This window comes from Aythya ferina, assembly GCF_964211825.1.
Source record: "Aythya ferina genome assembly, chromosome: 11".
Classification (NCBI taxonomy): domain Eukaryota; kingdom Metazoa; phylum Chordata; class Aves; order Anseriformes; family Anatidae; genus Aythya; species Aythya ferina.
The window spans coordinates 1446409-1465742 of record NC_140307.1 but is presented as its reverse complement, the minus strand read 5'-3'; the positions used below and the strand labels follow the sequence as shown (position 1 = coordinate 1465742).

The following is a 19334-nucleotide window of genomic DNA, read 5'->3' as shown; positions in this document are numbered from 1 at the left end:
CGCGGCGCTGCGCAAGGCGGCTGCGGGCGCTAGAGGGCAAACGCGGCCGCTGCTGCTGCGGAGCTTGGGCTCGGCCCTATTATTACACTGCTGTGCCTTGGGCTCGGCCCCCCCAAAACGCTGCTGAGCCCCCCGATCAGCCCCGTAAGCACGGTGCTGCGCACCCCGGAGCCGCCCCCCGGGACCCAGAGGTGCTGCAGCGCGGGGAGGCATCGGCCCCGAGGGCTGCTCTGCCCCACCGAGGGGGTGGCACACAAAACCACCGGGAAAAGGGCTGGATTTGGGGCTGTGCTCAGCACCCAGGGGGGGCTGGGGCAGCCGGGATTCCCCAGGGAGGGCCGGGTCCCCAGCCCTGAGCACCCCTGGCCGGGAGGTGCCCTCCCCGTGCCATCCCCGTCTCCATCCCACCCCACCTCATGGGGAGTTGTGAGGATGCTGCAGAGGTTGGGGGAGCTGAGGAGGATGAGGAGCTTCAGTGGGGGGTCCCTGAGTGCTGGATGTGGCTCTGTGATGGCCCCAAGGATCCCTGGTGGGCAGCCCGTGGGCACCAGCAGGAGCGATGGAGGGGGCCTGGCTGTTTCACCCACCCCAGGGGCTGGCAGGGACGTGGTGGGCAATTGTCAACGGTGCCACCACTCCCTGCTGCCCCCGAGCCCAGGGGGTTTGGGGCTGCTCGTGCTGCAAGGGGAAAAAGAGCAAGTGGGCCAGGCGTTTCGTGTTTCCCTTTAAAATGCGCGTTGGATGCGAGTGCCAAACGCGCTCACCAAACAACAGACACGAGCTATGGAAAACCCTTCTTAAATTGCCCGGGCTGGCTTCCCACAGCCCAGGACTCCTGCCAGGGCTCTCTGCTTAAAATGGAGTCCTATTTCCACATCCTCCTCCCTGCAGGGAGAGCTCCCGAGTCCTGCCACTTTCCGATCTGCCACTGGATCCTCCACGTTTCCAAATCCAACCCGTGCCTCTCCCCAGCAGGAGACGCGGCTCAGCGCAGCCTTGAATCTGGCCTCTGCTTAAATATAAATCACCCTCAGGCATGCGACTGTCTGAGCCAACACAGCTCAGCCAGGGGGATGAGGCTGATGAGGGGCAGAAAATGAGCTCGGGGGACTCAGCCTGTGTCCCGCTGGGAGACTTCACCTTGCACCTGCCTGACATTTCTGCGTGTTCTTCCCAGACAGCATTAAGACCCTGAGAAATTTTTGGGATGCATCCACAGCCCGTGGGTGCCACGTCACCCAAACGGTGCTGGGCAGGGCACAGGCCCTGGAAGAGCTGAGAGGCTGAGGCTGGAGCTCGGGGCATGGTTTTAACCTGATGTTTTCCCCCTTTTCTCCTGTGTTTCAGCCATGGGCGCTGGAAGCAGAGAGGAGAAATGGAAGGAAAATACTGGGGGTACCACCAAGCACAGCCACCAGTGCGAGGAGGGCTGCCCACCTCGGGCAGGCTGGGGAGAAGCTGGTTCCCAAAGGATCTTTTTAAATGCTTTGGGTTTTCCCACTCGTTATTCATTTACACATTTGCCTGTGCTCCCGGGGAGCCCATCCATCCCAGCTGGTGGCCAGGAGCATCTTCATCAGGAGAGCACAGGAGCAGGAGGGGCATTGCTGCACCTCAGGCAGGATTTTCTAGGAGGAGAGGGGCTCTGCCTTCACACCTCCCAGGGCAGCAGCATCTTCCCAAGGCTCGGGATCCAGCACCCACTGACAGGCACCCAGAGGTGAGATCCGATTCCAGCTCTGGGCATTACACGTGTTGGAAAAAGAAAAAAAAAAGCTCTTCCCACCAAACGCCCAGCAGCCCTCTCCTTTCCGAAGGGCACCAAACCTCCCCAAAGCACGGCAAGGGTGGGTGGCGCAGGGGGAAGGCTGCCTCGTCCTTTGTCTGTGAGCAGAGCTGCCAGCAGCAACAGTGATTGTGCACGGGAGGAGCCGTAAATCCATCCCAGGGCGGCGTGTCGGGGAGGTCAGCGGGAACACAGCGTGTTGCCTTGTTGGGACACGAGCCACAAAACCCACAACACGCCCAGCGCATCAAAAGAGGGCGAGAGCTGTCAGAGGGCTGCTTTGGGGAAAGAATGGTGAGGTCCTTGTGTGCCGCCAGCCACAAAGCCCCGGTTCAGCAGGCAGAGCCCAGCCTCCTCCCGAAAACCCACGGGGAAGGACTGCCTGAGAGCAGGGGATGCTCCGTGTGGCACCTGGTGAGGGTGAGGAGCCACCACCAGGGCCACCCATGGGTGCTGCTGCAAGCCAGTGGCTCTGCCAAACCAGAAAATGTGGGTGGGGGCCTCTTATGACCGTGGGGACAGGGTGAAGCAGGTCCAAAGGTGGAGACCAGCTTGCATTGCTGGAGAAATCTCTCTCTGCAAGATATTTATCAAAAGTCACCGCCAACAGGATGAGTTTTCTCTGCTAATCGGGACCTGATGCAGCTGAGCTCAGCGCGCTTTGCCTGCTGCAAACGGCACCCAAACACCTGCCCTTGTCTTTGGGCAGAGTGGAAAAACCAAAAGCACAGCGGCTGCCCTGCAGCTAACGCACCCCGTGGCTGCTCTGCAGGGAGCTGGGGCCTCTTCAGACCCATATCCAGGCAGCAACCTGAGGCAGGACACACAGACCCCAAGCAGGTCCCTATTTCTGCCGCGTTCAGGAGCGCTGGCGTGAGTGAATTGCTCCTGTGGGGCTTGAGGACTTCAGGTCTTCACTTGCAGCAAGTGCTGCATCTCCCCCAAATCCACGCATTTCTCTGCGCCCTCTCGTTGCGCTCCAGCCCGTGAGGCGGTGGCAGTTTTCCCTGTTTCTGCACAGCCTTTCCCATTCATCACATGCTATCAAATTAGCAGCTATGGCAAGAGCCGGCTGGGAGCAGGCGCTATGTAAACAACAAGCCACAAGAAGCTGCCGGAGCTGTTCGAGGCTCCCTCTCCCCTTGGCTTCTCTTGGGAGCAGCATTTCCCCGAGGCTCTGTCCCCAAGCAGCCGCAGAGGTGGGTGAGGAGGGGGCTGTGGGGCTGCTCCTGGACCCTGCCCTTTGAGGGGCAGCACCTTGCCATGAGCCTTGTGGGGTGAGGAGGTGATGGGAGCCAGGGGTGCGGGTTGGGAGCCTCCCAGGGGAGAGCAGGGAACCCCCAAACCTGCACCTCGCCTGCAGCATCCCCTTGCCAAGGGTCGCTGCTGCCAGTCCTGGTGGTTTTCTGCGATCTGGGGCTGCTCCGAGGTGGACGAGCTCCCACCACCCACCTCGGGTGCTGCTGGAAGGGGTCTTCCAGCGGGAGGAGCTGCGACATCTCTTGGATTCCCCTCGTTTTGTCTGCGTTTGGGCGCCGCGTTCAGTTCGTATTTGCGACGAGCAGAACGAGCTCCAAGCTCCCCTCCTCGTTCCTTGAGCAGAGCGGGACCTTATCCAGTCCTAATCCGAACCAGATGCCTGCAGCGGAGAAGAGCAGCGAGAGGCAGCAGTGGGGAGATGTTTCCATTTAAAAACACTGTTAGCAAGAACAAACATCTTGCTTTCAGGCACAAGGGCCTGGGCTTGCAGTGCGATCCAAGCACTAGGTTCTACCCAGTGCTGTTATTCCAGATGAACTCTCATCAAAGCAGATAAAAGCCCGTCCCCGGACTTCGCCATAAATTATCTGGTATGAAACCCAAACATTAACCTCCATATCACTCACAGCTGCGCTAACTCTGGGGATAATCCGGGATAATTTGCCACGCACAGGCTGCATGTGGTATCGACGCTGTATTTATTTCAGTGCGATTTTGGCCAGCACGAACAATGCGCTTGTTTTTGGCCACCCCACCAGGTGGGAGCATCACTGGGCGCTGCGCTTCGTTTCCAGCAGGGCAAGGAACCAACACCGAGGATTTTTCCTGAAGAATCACTGATGGAGGAGCAGACTTTCCTTGTTTAAAGGGGATTGGTGCTGCTGAGACCCAGCACGGACCTGGGAAATCGAGGACTTGCTTCCCTGCAGCTCGGCACACCTGGCACAGGGACGGGGACCTGGCTGGTGGCACCCCAGCAAAGCCATCACGGGCTGGCAGCGAGCAACTCACCCCGTGCCATTGATGAATTGTCTCATGATTGGGGCTCTCTGGGGGCACAGGAATTTGGTGCTGCCTCCCCGTTAGCCTCAGACATCCGCGAGCACAGACCCGTGCAAAGGAGTTGTGTCTTTCCAAGGGCTTCATCAAACCAAGAGCCAAACTCGTCCCTGGGGTAACCGGGTCAGCCTTGGAGCTCGCCCCGGAGCTGAGCCCAGCTCAGGCTTGCCAAATATTGAGTAACGGGCTGGTGGAGTCTGCAGACTTACGATTCGGGATGGGCTCAGCAATATTTCTCTCCAGAGCTTCCTTTGAGCAAGGTGATGCATTGCGCTGGGCATGGATGTGAGCGGCTTGGCCGCGGGCACCGGGGCCGTACTCCTCGCACCACCACCATGCCCACGCCGTGCGGCCAGCCAGGCAGGCTCCAGCCTTCCCCGTTCTCGCTTTAATTGCTCGCATCCAGCCAGGCAGCATCTCCTTTCCGCCGCTCAGCAGCGGCAGGGACTTGAAGGCACGGGTAAATAAAGGGGTGGGATGAGCGGCGCGGCAGGAAGGGCGGAAACGCAGCAGAGCTCCGTGCTTGGGGGCCAGATGCAGCGAGACGGGAAGGGGGGGGCACAAGCACACACACACACACACACACACACCCTCCCAGCCTGATTTTCAAAAATCTTTTGTTTAATTAGCCCAGCTCAGAGCCCTGAGCACCCGTCTGCGCAAGGTGGGCTTGCTTTGCTAGAGCAATGCCTGGGGACTTGGCTCGCCCTAAGGGATTTGTCCCCTTCCTACAATGTCCCCAGGGACCCCTGGTGCACAAGGACCCCCCCCTTCCCACCCTTTTCCACCCCTGTGCCACCCGTTGCGGCAGCTGTGTGCTCACAGACCTGCAAGGCCATTGTCCAGCATCCTTCCCCTGGGGCAGGATGGCCCCATCAGGGGGCTGTGGGACCCCAACCCTCATCCTGCCCCAAATTTCACCTGCAGACAACGCCAGGGCTGGCTCAGAGGGGCTCAAGGGACTTCGTGGCACCGCAGGTTTCTGTGCCAGCTCCTCTCTGAGCATCATCCATGCTGTACGTGGGTTCCCTCCCAGCAAGGGCTCTGCTGGGCAGCACAGGCAGGGTTTGGGCTGTGTGGTCCAGCCCAGCCCCACGCAGCCCCCCTGGTGACCATCTCAGACCCTCCTAGACACGTTTCCACGAGCCTTGCACGCAGCACAGGACCTCATTTTTTTTTTTCTGGGGGCTCCCCAGAGGAGGCCAGGAGGGGACCCACACCACACCAGCAGGAGGTGTTAATTCTGCAGGCGCTCAGCACCTCCTGGCCCCGGGGGCTGTGCCAGGATTGCCTGCAGCACCCACGCGTGGTGTGGGAGGGGAGCAAGCACCGCGGAAAAAAAAAAAAAAAAAATCAACAAAAAAGCAGCAGCAAAGCCCATGCAGCCTATTACCACCTAGATTTTAGTCCCAAATATAATAAAATCCTTTCCAGCCTGCCAAAAGCCTGATGATTTGGGCTTGGAGCTGCTATTTTCCAGGCTGGGGGGCAAAGCCCAGGGCCCGTTCGCTGTCAGCAGTGCCCCACGCACCCATCGATGCCATTCCTGCTGGGAATCACGCAGAGACCCCAAAACGGGTGCCCACAGGGCTGCAGGATGTGACCCCAGCTCACAGCCCCCCAGCCACGCACCCTTCCCTCTTGCCCTACCTTTATCAGCTGTCCCGGTTCATGGGTTGCTTCCATCAGCTAATTGGTGCTAATTAATCCCAGCAGCTCCAGCTGAGCGCGAGAGGCGCTGCTGCTTCCACAGCAGGCGTGGGGCCGCTCTCAAAGCGGTGGATTTTGGAAGTCTTTGGGCCAGCAGCGAGTTTCCCCACAGCATCCCCAGGGCTTTGCAGGATCCTTTTTCCCGTCCCCTCCCCGTTTGGCTTTACGCAGGCCCTGGTGTCAATTCCCAGGTGCTGTTCGGTTTTAAGCCTCCTCCATCTGCACCAAGCCTCCCGCTTCGGTCTCCATTTGGGGAAAAAAAAGGGGTTTTTGTTGGGAGAGGTCACTGCTAGGTGGCTGGGGAATTAGAGGTGGCTCGTTCTGCTGGCCAACGTCCTGAGCTCCACGTTAACTGCATTAACCTTCCCCACAGTTCCCAGCACACGGTTTATCTCTGCACACAAAGCTGCTTTTCGGAAGAAGACCGGAGGGGACGGGCAGTTGTTTTTTGGTACTCGCCCGTTATCGGATCCGCTGGTATCTTCTGGGGGAGCTCGGCACAAGAACGAGACTCCATAATCTTCCATCAGACTCTTGGCTGTCTAATCTCCTTACGAAAAGGAAATCCTTTGTTTATTGGCGGAGTACTTCTCCGTGAGGGGAACTGGAAACGCGTTCGGTTTGGGGCTCGAGGATTTTGGATTCAGCAACAACAAAATAAGTGGGTGCAATGTCCAACCTGCTGCCTGGGTAATTCCCTGCCTGCTGCTTTCATTCCCACCTCGCCGGGAGACGATGAGCTAAAATGGCTAAAAGGCTCCTTTTTTCTCCTCTCCAGCGGTGGGGAACCTTCGAAATGTGACCAAATGCTGCTGGGGCAAACCCCGTGTTAGCAAGGGGGTGCAAGGGGGTGCAAGGGTGCAGGGCCTGGCTTTTGGGCAGCACGGCCAGGTCGCTTTGCTCCGTGCTGGGAAGAAGAAATGGGGTCAAACTACCCAAATTTCTTCCTGCATCTGTGGCCTCTTAGCAGCCGTTTGTCCCCAGCCCGTGGGGGTCCCGGGCACCCAGCCCCATGGGATTTAGGGGACACCTGCGTCCCAAATCGCCCTGCGCATCCGAGTGCCCTTCGGCTAGGAAATAGGATGGGGAGCTCTGGGGCAGAGCCGTAGGGTCTGGCAGTGACTCGTGGTCAGGATTTCTCTGGTTTGAGGCACGTGCAGGCATCCCCTGGGTTTTGGGGTCTCACCAAACCTCAGCAATGCAGCTCGACGACTGGGCAGGTTTTGCACCTGAGGTCAGGGATGCTGTAGGATCCCCCCCCCCTAAATTCCCTGAGCCTCCAAAGCAGCCTCAGTGCGTGGGATGCCCCACGGTGCCCTTCTTTGGGGAGAAACCCAAAGGCTGGGGGGGCTGCTTCACCCTGGCACACGGAGCAGGAGCAATTTCCCCTGCAGGAGCCGCAAATGCTCATTTTTGATTTTTTTTTTTTTTTGGGGGGGCACACACACCAAGCAGCAAGGTGCAAACCCCACAGACAGCACCTGGGGGGGGAGTAGGGGGGCACAACCTGCCTCCCCCATCCCTCGGGGATCCCTCGGGGGGATGCTCTGCGCTGGTGGGGGGGGGGGGGTGCAGGGATGGGAGTGGGGGGGGGCGTAGCAGGTGCTCACCCCCCCCAAAAAAAAATATCAAGGGGAAGTTTGGCTGTCAAGGAGTTAACCCCCGGGGGCCTTCCCCTCCTCGTTTGCTCTCTCTCTCTCCCCCCCCCCCTTCCCCACATCCCTCCCCGTGGCCCCCCCCCCGCTGCCAGCGCCGTCAGCCCGGGGGCGGGGGCTGGCCCCGGCCGCTGCCTGCAGCCGAGCTCCGCGGGGAGACAGCAGCGGCGGCTCGGGGCGGGGGAAAAAAAGGGAAAAAAAAAAAAAAAAGGATAAAAAAAAAAAAAAAAAAAAGAAATCCTCCACCTTCCTGTTTGTTTTTTTTTTTTTTCTCTTTTTTTTTTTTTTTCCTTTTTTTTTTCCTTTTGGTTCCCTCCCCCCCCCCCCCCCCACCGTCGACAGCCCGCTCGCCCTGCATGACTGTCACCGAGGTAAGGAGCTGGGTGTGTGTATGTGTGCGTGTGTGTGTGTCCCCCCCCTCTTTACACACCCCCACACACACCCCGGGGGGATGCTGAGCCCGTTCCCACGCCCCTCCGGCCGCCAGGTGCCGGCACCGGGGATCGCGGACCGGGCACCGGGGGTGCGGGGGGGGGCTCCCGGAGCTCGGCCCCGGGCGGCTCTGCTGCATTTTTAACCCTTGGAGCAACGCCCGTAGGATGGGGGGGGGGATTATGGGGGGGGGTTGTGGGCACCCCATAACGCTCGGAGCCCTACAGGTGGCTGTGGGAGCGGATTTGGGGGCAGGGAGGGGATGGGGATGGGGATGGGGATGGGGGGGGGGATCCGTGTTGGAAGGGGATGGGGGAGGTGGGGGAGAGCCCCCCCCATCGGAGCATCCCAGCCCTGGGGGTGAGGTGGGGGGGGTCCAGGTCCTCAAATTGCCCCTGCAGCAGCCTGGGGGCTGCCCCCCCCCCCCCCCAAGCCCTGCTGAGGGGAAGGGTTGGGGTGTCTGGGGGCTGCCCCCCGGTTTTGGCCCTGCTCATGGTGCTGGGGAGCAGCAAGTGTCCCCCGGTGTCCCCCCCCCCCGGCCCGGTACAGGCTCAGGGTGCTGGGGGGTGGTGATGCTGGGGGGCACAGGGCATATTGGGCATTGCTGGGGGGGCACAGAGCATCCAGAGGCACTACTGGGGGGGCACAGAGCATCCCCTGGTGTTGCTGGTTGGGCACAGAGCATCCAGAGGCACTACTGGGGGGGCACAGAGCATCCCCTGGTGTTGCTGGGGGGGCACAGAGCATCCCCTGGCATTGCTGGGGCTGTGGGGGCAGCGGCTGGCCCAGCGGGGAGCGGAGTGGTCCAAGCTGGACCCTCGTGGCCCAAGCCCCCCTGGCAGGAGGTGGCCGTGTAACGAGGCTGGGGGGCTCCCAGGTTCAAGGGGATGCCCAAGTGAGGAGCCCCCTGGGTCCACAGCACTGTTTGGGGCTCTGGTGTGGCCCAAGGGGCTGGGCACGGGGTAATTTTGGGCCAAAACAACGCCACCAGCCCCGGGCAACCCTCGCTGAGCACCGAGGCTGGAGCTGCTCTCTGCACCACGCTCTGCTCAGGGCCCAGACAAAGCCTCTGCCCGCTGCGATGGATGCTGGCGATGTGCGGTGCAGGTGAAAAAAAAAAAGAGGAATTATTTCTCCCCTGCTTCTCGTTCCTTAGCAGACAACTTGCATTTTTGCCTGCTGCGCTCTTGCAGGGCGGTCACCGGTGGTGGTTGCGTCTGTTGTTGGCTCTTTGCAGCGCTGCCCCGAGGTCCCCGCCGGCCGGACAAACCCAGCAGCTCTTGTGGGTAAAAAACGCTCCCAGCCCTTCTGGGTGCTGAGAGGGGGATCGATGGGCTGGCCCAAAAGGTGGCTCGGGTTAAAAGAACCGCGAGCCTGCTGATGTGAAAGTGTCACGGCTCCCAGCCAGGCTGGTTCATTCGGAGCGCTTGTTAACGGTTGTGATTTTTTTATTTTTTTATTTTTTTTCTCCTGAGTGTAAACAGATTTATTCAGAGCTACACTGAGAAAAGGCCAGGCTGTGAGGAGAGCGTGTTCAGGAGTACGGGGAAGGAAGCTGCCGTGATTTTCAGGGACCAGAGGTGTGCTGGGGTGATCTGTACTGGGTGCGCCGAGTACACTTCTACCAAATCCCTTTAAAGCCCTAACACACCCCGTGGGTTTTATTCCCTGCAATGTGGACTGTCTTTGCAGGCTATGAGCAGGGCCCTGAAGGGGCAGGTTGGGACCCAGGCCCCAGCTCTGCGGTGACAAAAAGTGTCCTGAGCCCATGGCACAGCCTGGGCACGAGGCTGGAGCGCAGACGTGGACAGGGTGTGATTTTGACAGGTGATGGGCACCTGTGGGACAGGAGATGCCTTTTCGGTGTGGTTTTGGCTGCTTGCAGGCAGCTGGCAGCCAAGGTGCTCTGGGGGATGGCTCTGGAGCGTTTGGGAACTGGGAATTGTGCCTGTCCCCATGGGAGGAGAGCCTCAGGGCTCCCCACAGCCGCCCAGGGGCAGGTGCCTGAGCCCCAGCACGGCGAGGACAGTCCCACGCCGTGTTCCTACAACAACTCCCACGCTGGGGCCACTTCCCAGCAGCTGCAGCAAACAGTGGCGGTGGGAAAGGTTTTACAACCTTGGCAAACATTCCTGAGCAATTCGCATCACGAGGAAAACCGATAGGATAGGCAGGCCCAGGTGCCCAGCGCCAGGTAGAGCCAGCTGAGCGCACGCCCGAGGCGTGGGGACACAAAAAGCTTTTCTTGGAGCATGGGGGGGCCGGGGGAAGGCGAGGAGGGGGCTGAGAAGCGCTGTCAGGATGCGAAGCGAGCTGGTTTCCTTCGCATCCTGAGCCGCCCCCTCCCCTCCCACGGCGAGGAATGCGAGCGAGCGCGGCGCATCCCCAGACCTCGCTCTGCCGTGGGAGTTTCCTACCCAGGAGAGTTGAGGCAGGTTATAAATAGGATGGAGAAGGGCAGATTGCAAGGCGAAAGGAGCCCACTCCTCCTGGGGGATCTGCCCGAACGCTGCGAGGCCTCCTGTGCATCACTGAGTTATTGCATCGTGCTCCATGCCCTGCCGTGCTCCCCGGCACCAGCTCTGCTTTCTCCACACCGTGCAGTCAGATCCAGCAAAGCGATGGCCTTCAGCTGAGACTTGCTCTAGGAGCTGGGGCAAATTCATCCCTGCTGCAGCTCAGCTGGCTTAGGGGGGCCTGGGGCTCGGGTTTGGGATCCGTTGCGTGCAAGCAGGCCAAACCCATTCTGTACGGAGAGCAGGGCCCACGCCACAAAGCCAAACAAATCTGCCAGGAGCAAACACACGGAGAGCGCCTCTCCCCCAGCCCGACATCTGTCTCCACTTCGGGGACCTGCTGTGCCCTCGGGACACGGCTGTGCTCCGCCGGGTGCGAGGGACAAAGGCACTCACCAGGCTGCTGGGACCCCCCTGGCAGAAAACCGAAGGGGAGGGATACTTGGGGAGCAGATTTTGCCAGACTTGCCTGGTATTTTGCCCGCAGCTGCGTGCTCGCTTGATAAAGCTGCTAGCACTGACCCCCATGTTCATTAAGGGGCAAAGTTCGTGTAAAAAGAAGCGAGAAGTTAGCTGTGGGAGCAGCAAAATGCTGTCTGCTGGGCATGGGTTCTGCAGCAAGTGGAGCTTTGTTGGCTTTGCTGGGCTTTGCTGGGGCTGGGTGAACAATTTTGTGCCCTGCATGACTGGGGCTGGTGTGGTGCTTCCAGCTCTGCCCATCGCCAGGGGCTGTTCCCAAAGACCAATTACCCATGAACACAAATTAACGGGGGCCCAAGGGAGTCTTAATTCGGGAAATATAGTTTTAAAATGACTGGAGGCTTTTCTAAAGGGCAGGGTTTAGCCAGGAGGCAGTTCGGGAGGTCCTGTGGCATGCGTTAGGCGGAATTATCCGATGGGCTCCCCTGGTTTATTATCTATTAATTGGTACTAGTCATCAAGCTACGCTGCGTGGATAACAGCTCATCCTCTTAGTTCACTGAGTCGATGAAGCCAAAAACGCAGAGAGGAAATTGCATCCGTGGCCTGTGGTGGTCAAAGATGGTAAAGAAGCGACGTGGTCAAGCCGTGATTATTACCCCAGGGCCCGAGGGAGGCTGTGGCTACAGCACCACGGAGGTGCTGGCCCTGGTGGCCCCGTCCTCTGCTGTGCCACCGAGGGCAGGTTTCGTGTCTGGGGCAAGTGCTGAGCCCGTGGAAAAGCTGATTGCTGGTTCGATCGATACGAAGCTTGATTGAAGGCATAGGGTCGTGATATCAGGCAAAATGGCTTTGTGGAAAATGGGCTTTGGGAAGCACAGCTTGACTTGGTTTCTGGAGAACTGGCTGGGGACGTCTTCTCTGGATGGTCACGAAACCCAAATTTAGGGCAGTGCTGGGTGTGCTGTGGGTGATGGTGCTTGGGGATCGGTGCCAGATCATATTTAATAAGCCTCATGTTAAAGGGACTGGGTGCAGGGTAACCAACATACACAGCAAGCAGATTAATGGGATTTGTCATTGCATGGGGTTTCGCTAATGGCTTTCAGGGCAGAGCTCTCTGCCTCTTGCTGTCCCGGAATCAAGGCTGGAGAATATTTTTAGTTGAGATTCAGCGATGTGACGGCTGGAAAACCCTCGTGTCTTTGTGCAGCCCAGGTTTTGCTCGGAAATAGGGGCAGGCACGGTGCTGGGAGCCGTGGAGGAGCTGTTCTGTAACATGTGGGTGGCGGAGATCCCATAACGGTGCCTGGGGCCACGGCTGGAAGGAGGGAACAGCTGGGGCGGGAGCAGAAGAGGGCTGTGGGTCCGGGACTGCTAATAAAGCACAAATAATAAGGAGCCCTCAAACAATGTTCGCTAATCTTCGGCTTTGCCGGGATTTCTGGGGGTGGGGAGCGAGCATAACGGCCCGCTTTGAGTCTAAAAATGGAAGCTCCCCATTTCCAGAAGCATTACGCTCATCAAAGGCAACTTATCTGGCCCCGGGGCTTTTTAATGAGTTTTAATTGTGCTTCAATGCAGCATTAATCGGGAGCTTTACGACTGCCCGGCTGCGGCCAGCAGGCTCGCTCGCTGTAACCCATACCATGCAGAATGCGACGCGGGGTCACCCCCGCCCCCCTTCTCCTTTTCATGGAAATTTTATCAAATGATGAATAGTTCAATTCATTAGCCAGCTAGCGGAGAGCTCGAAGGAGTCGGATCCCGGATTCCTATCTCCCAAGTCAGTGTGTAATTACCGAAAGCTGGCAGCAGGCAAAACCTACGTGACGGGGCCAGCTGCTAGAGTCCCCCACAAATCTGTGAATCGAATCTTTCACCGTCTGGAAGGGAACCAGTGCGGAGCTCGGCTCCCAGAAATCTTTCTCTCCTTTGTTCCTCACCAAGCTGTGAGCAAAGCCGCTCGGGCTCGCTCTGCAGGGCCTCGAGCAGCAAAACCTCGGGCAGAGGGTGGAGTGGCTCCGACACCACTTGTGTTGCTAAAAATGGGGAAATAGGGCAAAAACCTGCAGGTCTGAGCCTGGATTTGGGTATTACTGTGGAGCACAAGTGATGAGCAGGGCAGGGACAACGCTGGAGGATGGGGACAGGCTCATCCCCAGGACATGAGCCCCCAGGCTGCCCTGTAGTGTGCTCCCAGCCTCATCCCACGAGGATGTGGCTTTCCCCCTTTGCACATGGTGGTTTTTCCTTGACATCCCACTGTCCTGGTCCCTCAGCAGAGCTGTTGGACCCTATGGAAACCCCTTCAACCCGCTCTGCTGTGGCTCTTGTCCCTGCTGGGGACGGGGACGGCAGCGCTGGGCACTGTGGCGTGGATGCGGTTTGGATTTGCTGATTTGGGTTTACACATCTGGTGGTACCCACGGTGTTTGTGGGGTTGCCCACGCCAGGCAATCCGGGTGGTTTTGGCTCTGTAGCAGGGGCAGAAAGCAATATTTAAACCAGCTTCTGCCATCAGATGGGGAAGTGCTGCAGGCTCCAGCCCCGTGTTGGCAGCGACTGCGCTGCTGGTGGGAAGCTCTGAGGGGGCTGGGGGTGGTGGGCGCTGCTCTAACGGGGCTGTCCCTTTCCTTTAGGGCCCAGGAGCCTCTCCCTGAGCCCCGAGCCAGAAGCTGGGTGTCAGGAGGTGCCCGGTGAGCCCATGGAGCAGAGCTCAGGTGGGGAGCCCTCGCTGTGCCCATGCCGAGCCAGGCCCCGAGTGGGGGGACACTGAGGATGGAAACAGCTCGATTTTGTTAAAAAAACCCTGCTGAGGGCTTGCTCCTGCCCGAACAAGGAGGCTCCGTGTGGCTCCCAGGGCTGGTTCCCCCCCCGAGCCGTGCACAAGGCCGGGTCTGTGAGCAGCGCGCTCGCCCTCGGCACGGGCTGGCAGCGGGGGGGCCGCGGGACTCGGCCTTGGTGCCTCCCACGTCCCTGCCCCAGCACTTCCCAGCCGGCCAGGAAATTTCTGAGGCCTGAAATATTTAGAAGATAGCGTTTGTTTTCCTTTCTTTTTTCTTTTTCTTTTTTTTTTTCCTTTTTTTTTTTTTTCTTTTTTTTTTTTTTTCTTCTTTTTTAATCCTTTTCTGGAAAACTTTTGGCCCCTCTCTGGGATAAACTTCCAACAAACTCTTCCAGCCTTACAAGCTGCCCAGGACCACGGCTCAAATACCTGGGGACACGAGGGGATCCGGGGGGCTGTGTGGGGAACCCTTTGGTGTCCTCAGGCAGGAAACACCACGGGGCAGCGACGTGCCCGACCTGCTCGCCGCCACAGCATCTTCCTGCCTTAGAAAACCATCGTTTCCCTTCATGAATGAGTTTCTGTGGTTTGTTTCCCATACAAAGCTGGGACTTAGTGAGGATTTTGTCAGGATGCCACCTAAATAGAAATGTCAGCGCTTCCTGTGGTCCTTTTTCCACCCCAGTCCCTCAGCATCTTCCCAGACCCCGCAGGGCGCAGCAGCCGCCCTTCTCCCACCTTCCCGGTGTTTCATACCCATGTGTGTGGTTCTTCAGCTCTTTATAACAAAAATCTGATGAGTTTAGGGAGGTTGGATTTATGGCATCCTCCCATTGGAGGCTTTCTCTTGGCACATCGGTAACCCCACTTAACTCTTCCTAAATCCGTTTGGGAAGCCTGTTGTGACCGAGTCCCTGCCTCGGTCCTCCTGGGGACGTGTGGCACGGTTTGCTGACGCCGGTGTGAAATCTGCTTCGTTACCCGCTCACTGAAACACCTGAAAAGGAGATTTCAGACCCTCCAAGTTTCTTAAAAGCCTCTCAAGCTGAGAACGAGCGTGCAGTATCCTTGCCCGAAGGAAACGCTGCTCCAAGAAGCTGCAAGCTCTGCAGAAGGAGGGCGAAATCCCATGCTCGGCGCGGCTGACCCGGGGCAGCTCCGGGGGCCCAGAGGTGCTGGCCTGGGAGCTCAGCCCCCCCCCCCGGCCCTTTGTTCTCCATCAAAATATTTCCGCTGGCTTCGCAGGGTGGGAAGGAGTTGGGAAACAGAGTGGGAGGAAAAGCGGGCTTGTTTACGTGATTTATCGGCCAGCGTGAGCCTTGCATTTCTTCTCAGCACGTGGGCCCGGGAGGTTTGTTTTGCCTCCCCCAGAAAGCTTCCTGGGGGAAAAACAGCCCCAAACGGGGCCCCTGCTGATAGGGAAGCAGCTGCAGCTGCTGTCATGAGCCCCGGCACCGAGCTTTTTGTGGTTTGGGACGTGGGGGGGACCCGAGCTTTGCAGCCTCATTGCCACCAGGATGCTTTGGGGCTGATCCCGTCCCGCAGAGTGTCCCTTTGTCTTGTTGCCCCCCCTGTGGCATCCTCGGGCTCGTGCTTGTGATGTGGGGACCCCAGGGGAGATGGGGTGCCAAGGGGGACCAGCAGGGCTTGGTCTGGGATTGAGTGCACAGCACCAAACATCATCCAGCCCCGAGGAGGGATGGGGACATTTGTTCATGGGACAAATCCTGAATATTTCTCAGATGGGCCTCCCCAGCCTCCCCTCTGCCTGTAGGGGTATCGCGGCAGCACCTAGAAATGGGATGTGGGGCTGCTGATAGGTGTGGGGCTGTGCAGGGGGATGCTGATGTGCACGGGAACTCGGTACCCGTGGTGCCAGCCCGCCTGGGACGGGGGCAGCCAGGCCACATCCACTCTGGCACTTGTGCTTCACAAGCCAATTCCATCCATAACCTCATCTTTGGCTACAGCAAATGCAAAACTCTGCAAATTCAGCATCAAACCCCGTTTTTATTTATGTATTTTAATGCGACCTTAAGCCACGCCGTGCTCTGTGGATGCAGCTGCTGCCGGGAGCCTGTTTTAGAGGAGACTTCTCTTCCTCGAGGCGCTGCTCGGTGCATTGATCCCGGTGTTTCTTGGAGCCCCCAGGTGTTTCCTGAGGCTGGACGCGGAGCAAAATCCCCCCCAGCTGCTCCAGGTGCTCGTGCTGGCAGCCAGATGTGTCCATGAGGAGGAAACAAGGAGCTGTGCTGGCTCCTGCAGGATTTGGGGTCTCCAAAGTGTCACAAATGGGTTGTCGGGCCGTCCCCTGCTCCATGGACTGTGTGTGTGTGGGGACAGGGAAAATGGGACCTGGCCTCAATGGGGCAAGCGTGCACAACTGGGACAGCTTCTTCCCAAGGAGGAGGCTCTTTCCTTGAACATTTATTGCTAATTAGGGACACAAATAACGGCCTGGTGGGGGCTCGGTGGCTGTGGCCACCACCCCGTGCTGGCCTTCCTGCAACCCGCCTTCAGCCAAAGGCCAGTGCTTCTTGTACTGAGTATTCCCAGCCCAAATCCTAAGACCAGGACCTTTAAAATTGTGCAATTTTAGGAATTTGCTTCGTGGCAGCACGCTAACCAGCTTTTCCCATGGTGAGACCTGCCTTTTCTGGTGCCAGCTGCACCGGATTTTTGCATGCACCCCCAAACACTCCCCCTTTTGCATTTTTTCCCCGTTAATGGACATGTCGTAGTGCAGGGTTTGGGGCTGGCAGTGCTCCAGGGGCACGAGCAGCTGGCTGTGTAGCAGGGTTTTTGGGCAGGTTAATGAGCACCTTGATGGGCTGTGAGTCAGGGAGCGCACCTACCTACGTGCACGTGGCAGCTCCTTGTGCTGGCATCGCTTTGTGCTCCAGGGGAGCGTAGGCGGCACCGTGCGCTTCTCCTCAAAGGTTGTGGGGGGCTGCTGGCCCCGGGGGGGGGTCAGCACAGCACCGGTGCTGGGCACAAATTGCCCAAGAGCATCCCCCTGGGGCAAAGGGGCCGGATCCTGCCACGTGCTGGGCCCCCGTGCAGGGTGGCTTTGCCCATGGGTGAGCAACTGGGGGGCGTCTGGGACACCCAAATACCCCCCCGGCTCTGCCCCCAGGGGCGGGCAGGGTTTGTGTGTTTGCTTGTCTGCGCCCCCCTGGGACGGTGAATTGAATGTTTTTGCTTTCCCTCTCTGCACAGAGCTCTTGTCGAGTCAATGAGAGACCTCCACAAGTCTAGCGTGCTGGGAAGCAAGCACGGCAGCCTGGTGAGTGTCCCCGCGGGGCATTTGGATAAGGCTGTGACGGACGCAGCGAGGCCAAACCGAGCCCTGGGCCCTCGGCACAAAAGAGAAATCATTTCATTCACACCCGAGGCTCAGCAGCGCTCAGCACGGCTGATTTTACACCAGGCTGGGGCTGCAGATGTGCCTAAAGGTCCAAGCTTGGTGATCCCAAGCCCGAATTTTTTGGCCGTGATGGGGCAGCCCCCCTGGACCCGTGGTGCCCTCGGTGGCGGAGGTGTTACCGCAGCGAGGAGCGGGATGTGCCTCAACCTTAAATCTGGCTGAGCCTCGTTAGCATGAAAGCCATTAACGTGAACAAAAGCTGCTCTCAAGGTTGAACTGAGCAGCATCGGCAGCACCGAGGAGATTAAACCCGGCGTTTGTTTGGCTCTAATCTCATGTGCATGGAACAAGCAGCGTTTGATGACTAATTTTGGCAGTGCCGGGGATCTTATCGAAATAGTGCTGCTTAATTTCCAGCTTTTCCTTAGGGAGTGGATTCCAGCACCGCAGATCCCACCTGTATGCTTTGCCTTCACACTGCTTGTGCGCCCAGCAGGTCCCATCCTCTGGGTCCAGAGGAGCCTGGGCCCGTGCCTGCCCTGCCCTGATCCTCGTTGTGCCCAGGCTCCTCCTGCTTGTGCATTTCCCCCTTCCAAAATGGTAAAAATACCATTTTTTATTTTTTATTTTTCCATTTGCCACCACTGTTTTATTGTTCTTGGGACCTGGGCAGGGTCGTGCCCAAAAAACAGGGTCTAGGGGGATGATGGCTGTGTCCCAAAGGCACGTGCTGATGTGCCTGGGCGCTGACACGGGGTCTTTCCCCTCCAAATTAAGCCCCGATGAGCAGTTTTGCTATTTCCCTCCCTGTTCCCCATGTGGGAGCTGTGAGGAGCGTCCCTGGGCAGGGGACGGGGACATGGTGGCTGCGTGCTGCCTGGAAATGAAGCCATCTCCTCGGCTGCGAGCTGCCAGCAAGCAGCTCTTTTCTTGCCTGGTAACACTTCATTGCTGCAGCGGCCGATCGATGCTCCAAATGTCAAACCCCAGCTCCGCCGACCTTCCCGATGGAAAACAACCCTGCCCTGTGGCTGCCAGGGACGTGCAGGCAGCGGGTCCAAGCTGCCTGGGAGAGCAGGGGAGAAAAGCAGCCCCCGGGGAGCCCTCTCCTGCCGGAGCTCTCCCCGCTAGCTGGGTTTAAGGCAAGTCCCAGGTTGCTCTCCGTCCCCTGGGGAACACAGCGGGGACACAGGAGCACTGGAAGGAGGCACGGAAAGTGGGATTAATGAGCTTTTGGAAAGGCAAAGTCTCCTGGAGCACCACAAAGCCCCTGGTGAAAGCCCCGGATACTCTCGGCACAAGGCGGTTGCCAGGCTTTCCTTTTCCCAGCACAATTCCTTCATGCGACGGTTTTCTTGGGGACTGAAAAGGCTTTTTCTCGGGAGCTGAAAGCAGCCCTCTCCCTTCAGAAACCTCTTTGAGCTCACGGGCATGCTGCGTGCCATTGCACCAACCCTCGTGGCTGCTCCGAGCCCCCTGGCCCCTTCCCACCCGCAGCAGCCAGAGGGCAGGGGCTCGGGGAGAGGGGGCAACCCCTGCTCCCTGCAGGTGAAAGCAGAACTTCATTTCCCTGAAAGCTCCCACCACGGAGGCCGATTAGGCAGCCCTATATAAAGGACGCGGAGATTTTTAAGGGATTACAGCACCCTTTGCTGGGTGGCTGCCTAGTGCCGCGTCAGGGGCTCTTTGCGCAAGCTCTCCTCCCCGCCTGCTGTTGCCAAGACTCCCGATGCTTGAAAAGATGCATTTAAAAATAAACACATTGAGACAAGGGCTGTGTCCTGCCGCTGCTGGTAGGCAAAGGCTGGAGCTGCCAGGAGATCAGAGAGGCGGCCAAGCAGGGGCTGGGCTTTGCTGCTTGGTTCCTTTTCCCCCCGCCAGCCGCAGTCGCCGTTCCCAGGGTGACCGAGGGGTTTTGTGCGGCGCCCACGGCTTGGATCGGCTCTGCCAGCTGACGTGGGGCTGGAGGGGGCACCCCTGGCACATCACCTCCAGAATGGCTTTTCATCCTAGAGAAAAGCCTGGAAAATAGGGGAGAAAAAAATAGCTCTTTGTGTGTTGGTTTTTCTTTTTTTTTTTTTTTTTTTTCTTTTCAATGCAACTGCTTCTGAAGCCGCTCTCTTCCATCAAACTGGAGGAGGGCCTGGGACCAGCACCTGAATAAATGCCCATTTCCAACCCTGGCATTCGCCCCCCTGCAGCCACAGGATTTCTTTAGGCTCTGTGCCCCGGGGAGCCCCCTGCGCCCCTCACCACCCGGGCGGCTGCAGCCGTCCCTTGCTCCCCTGCCAGCCCTGCTGTATGTGATACCACTCCTGGGATAGATGTGGGGAGAGGCAGG

The 19334-nt window shown here is 58.7% G+C and overlaps 2 protein-coding genes across 4 annotated transcripts in view; one reads left to right on the top strand and one right to left on the bottom strand.

Annotated features, from left to right (window-relative positions):
* The window catches only part of ITGA11 (integrin subunit alpha 11), a 59559-nt gene extending 52928 nt beyond the window's left edge, over window positions 1–6631 (bottom strand). Inside the window, exon 1 of the mRNA XM_084532184.1 lies at window positions 5756–6631. The gene's annotated coding sequence lies outside the window, so the exon portion shown is untranslated. The remainder of the gene's footprint in view (window positions 1–5755) is intronic.
* Window positions 6632–7779: 1148 nt separating this feature from the next.
* The window catches only part of CORO2B (coronin 2B), a 29753-nt gene continuing 18198 nt past the window's right edge, over window positions 7780–19334 (top strand). Inside the window, exons 1-2 of one of the 3 annotated variants that reach the window (XM_084531579.1) lie at window positions 7791–7841; window positions 16846–16912. In XM_084531579.1, coding sequence (XP_084387705.1) covers window positions 16862–16912 — 51 coding nt within the window. In that variant the 5' untranslated portion in view covers window positions 7791–7841; window positions 16846–16861. Of the gene's footprint in view, window positions 7842–13539; window positions 13562–16845; window positions 16913–19334 lie in introns of those variants that run through there. The other 2 variants (XM_084531580.1, XM_084531581.1) reach the window with 2 other exon arrangements.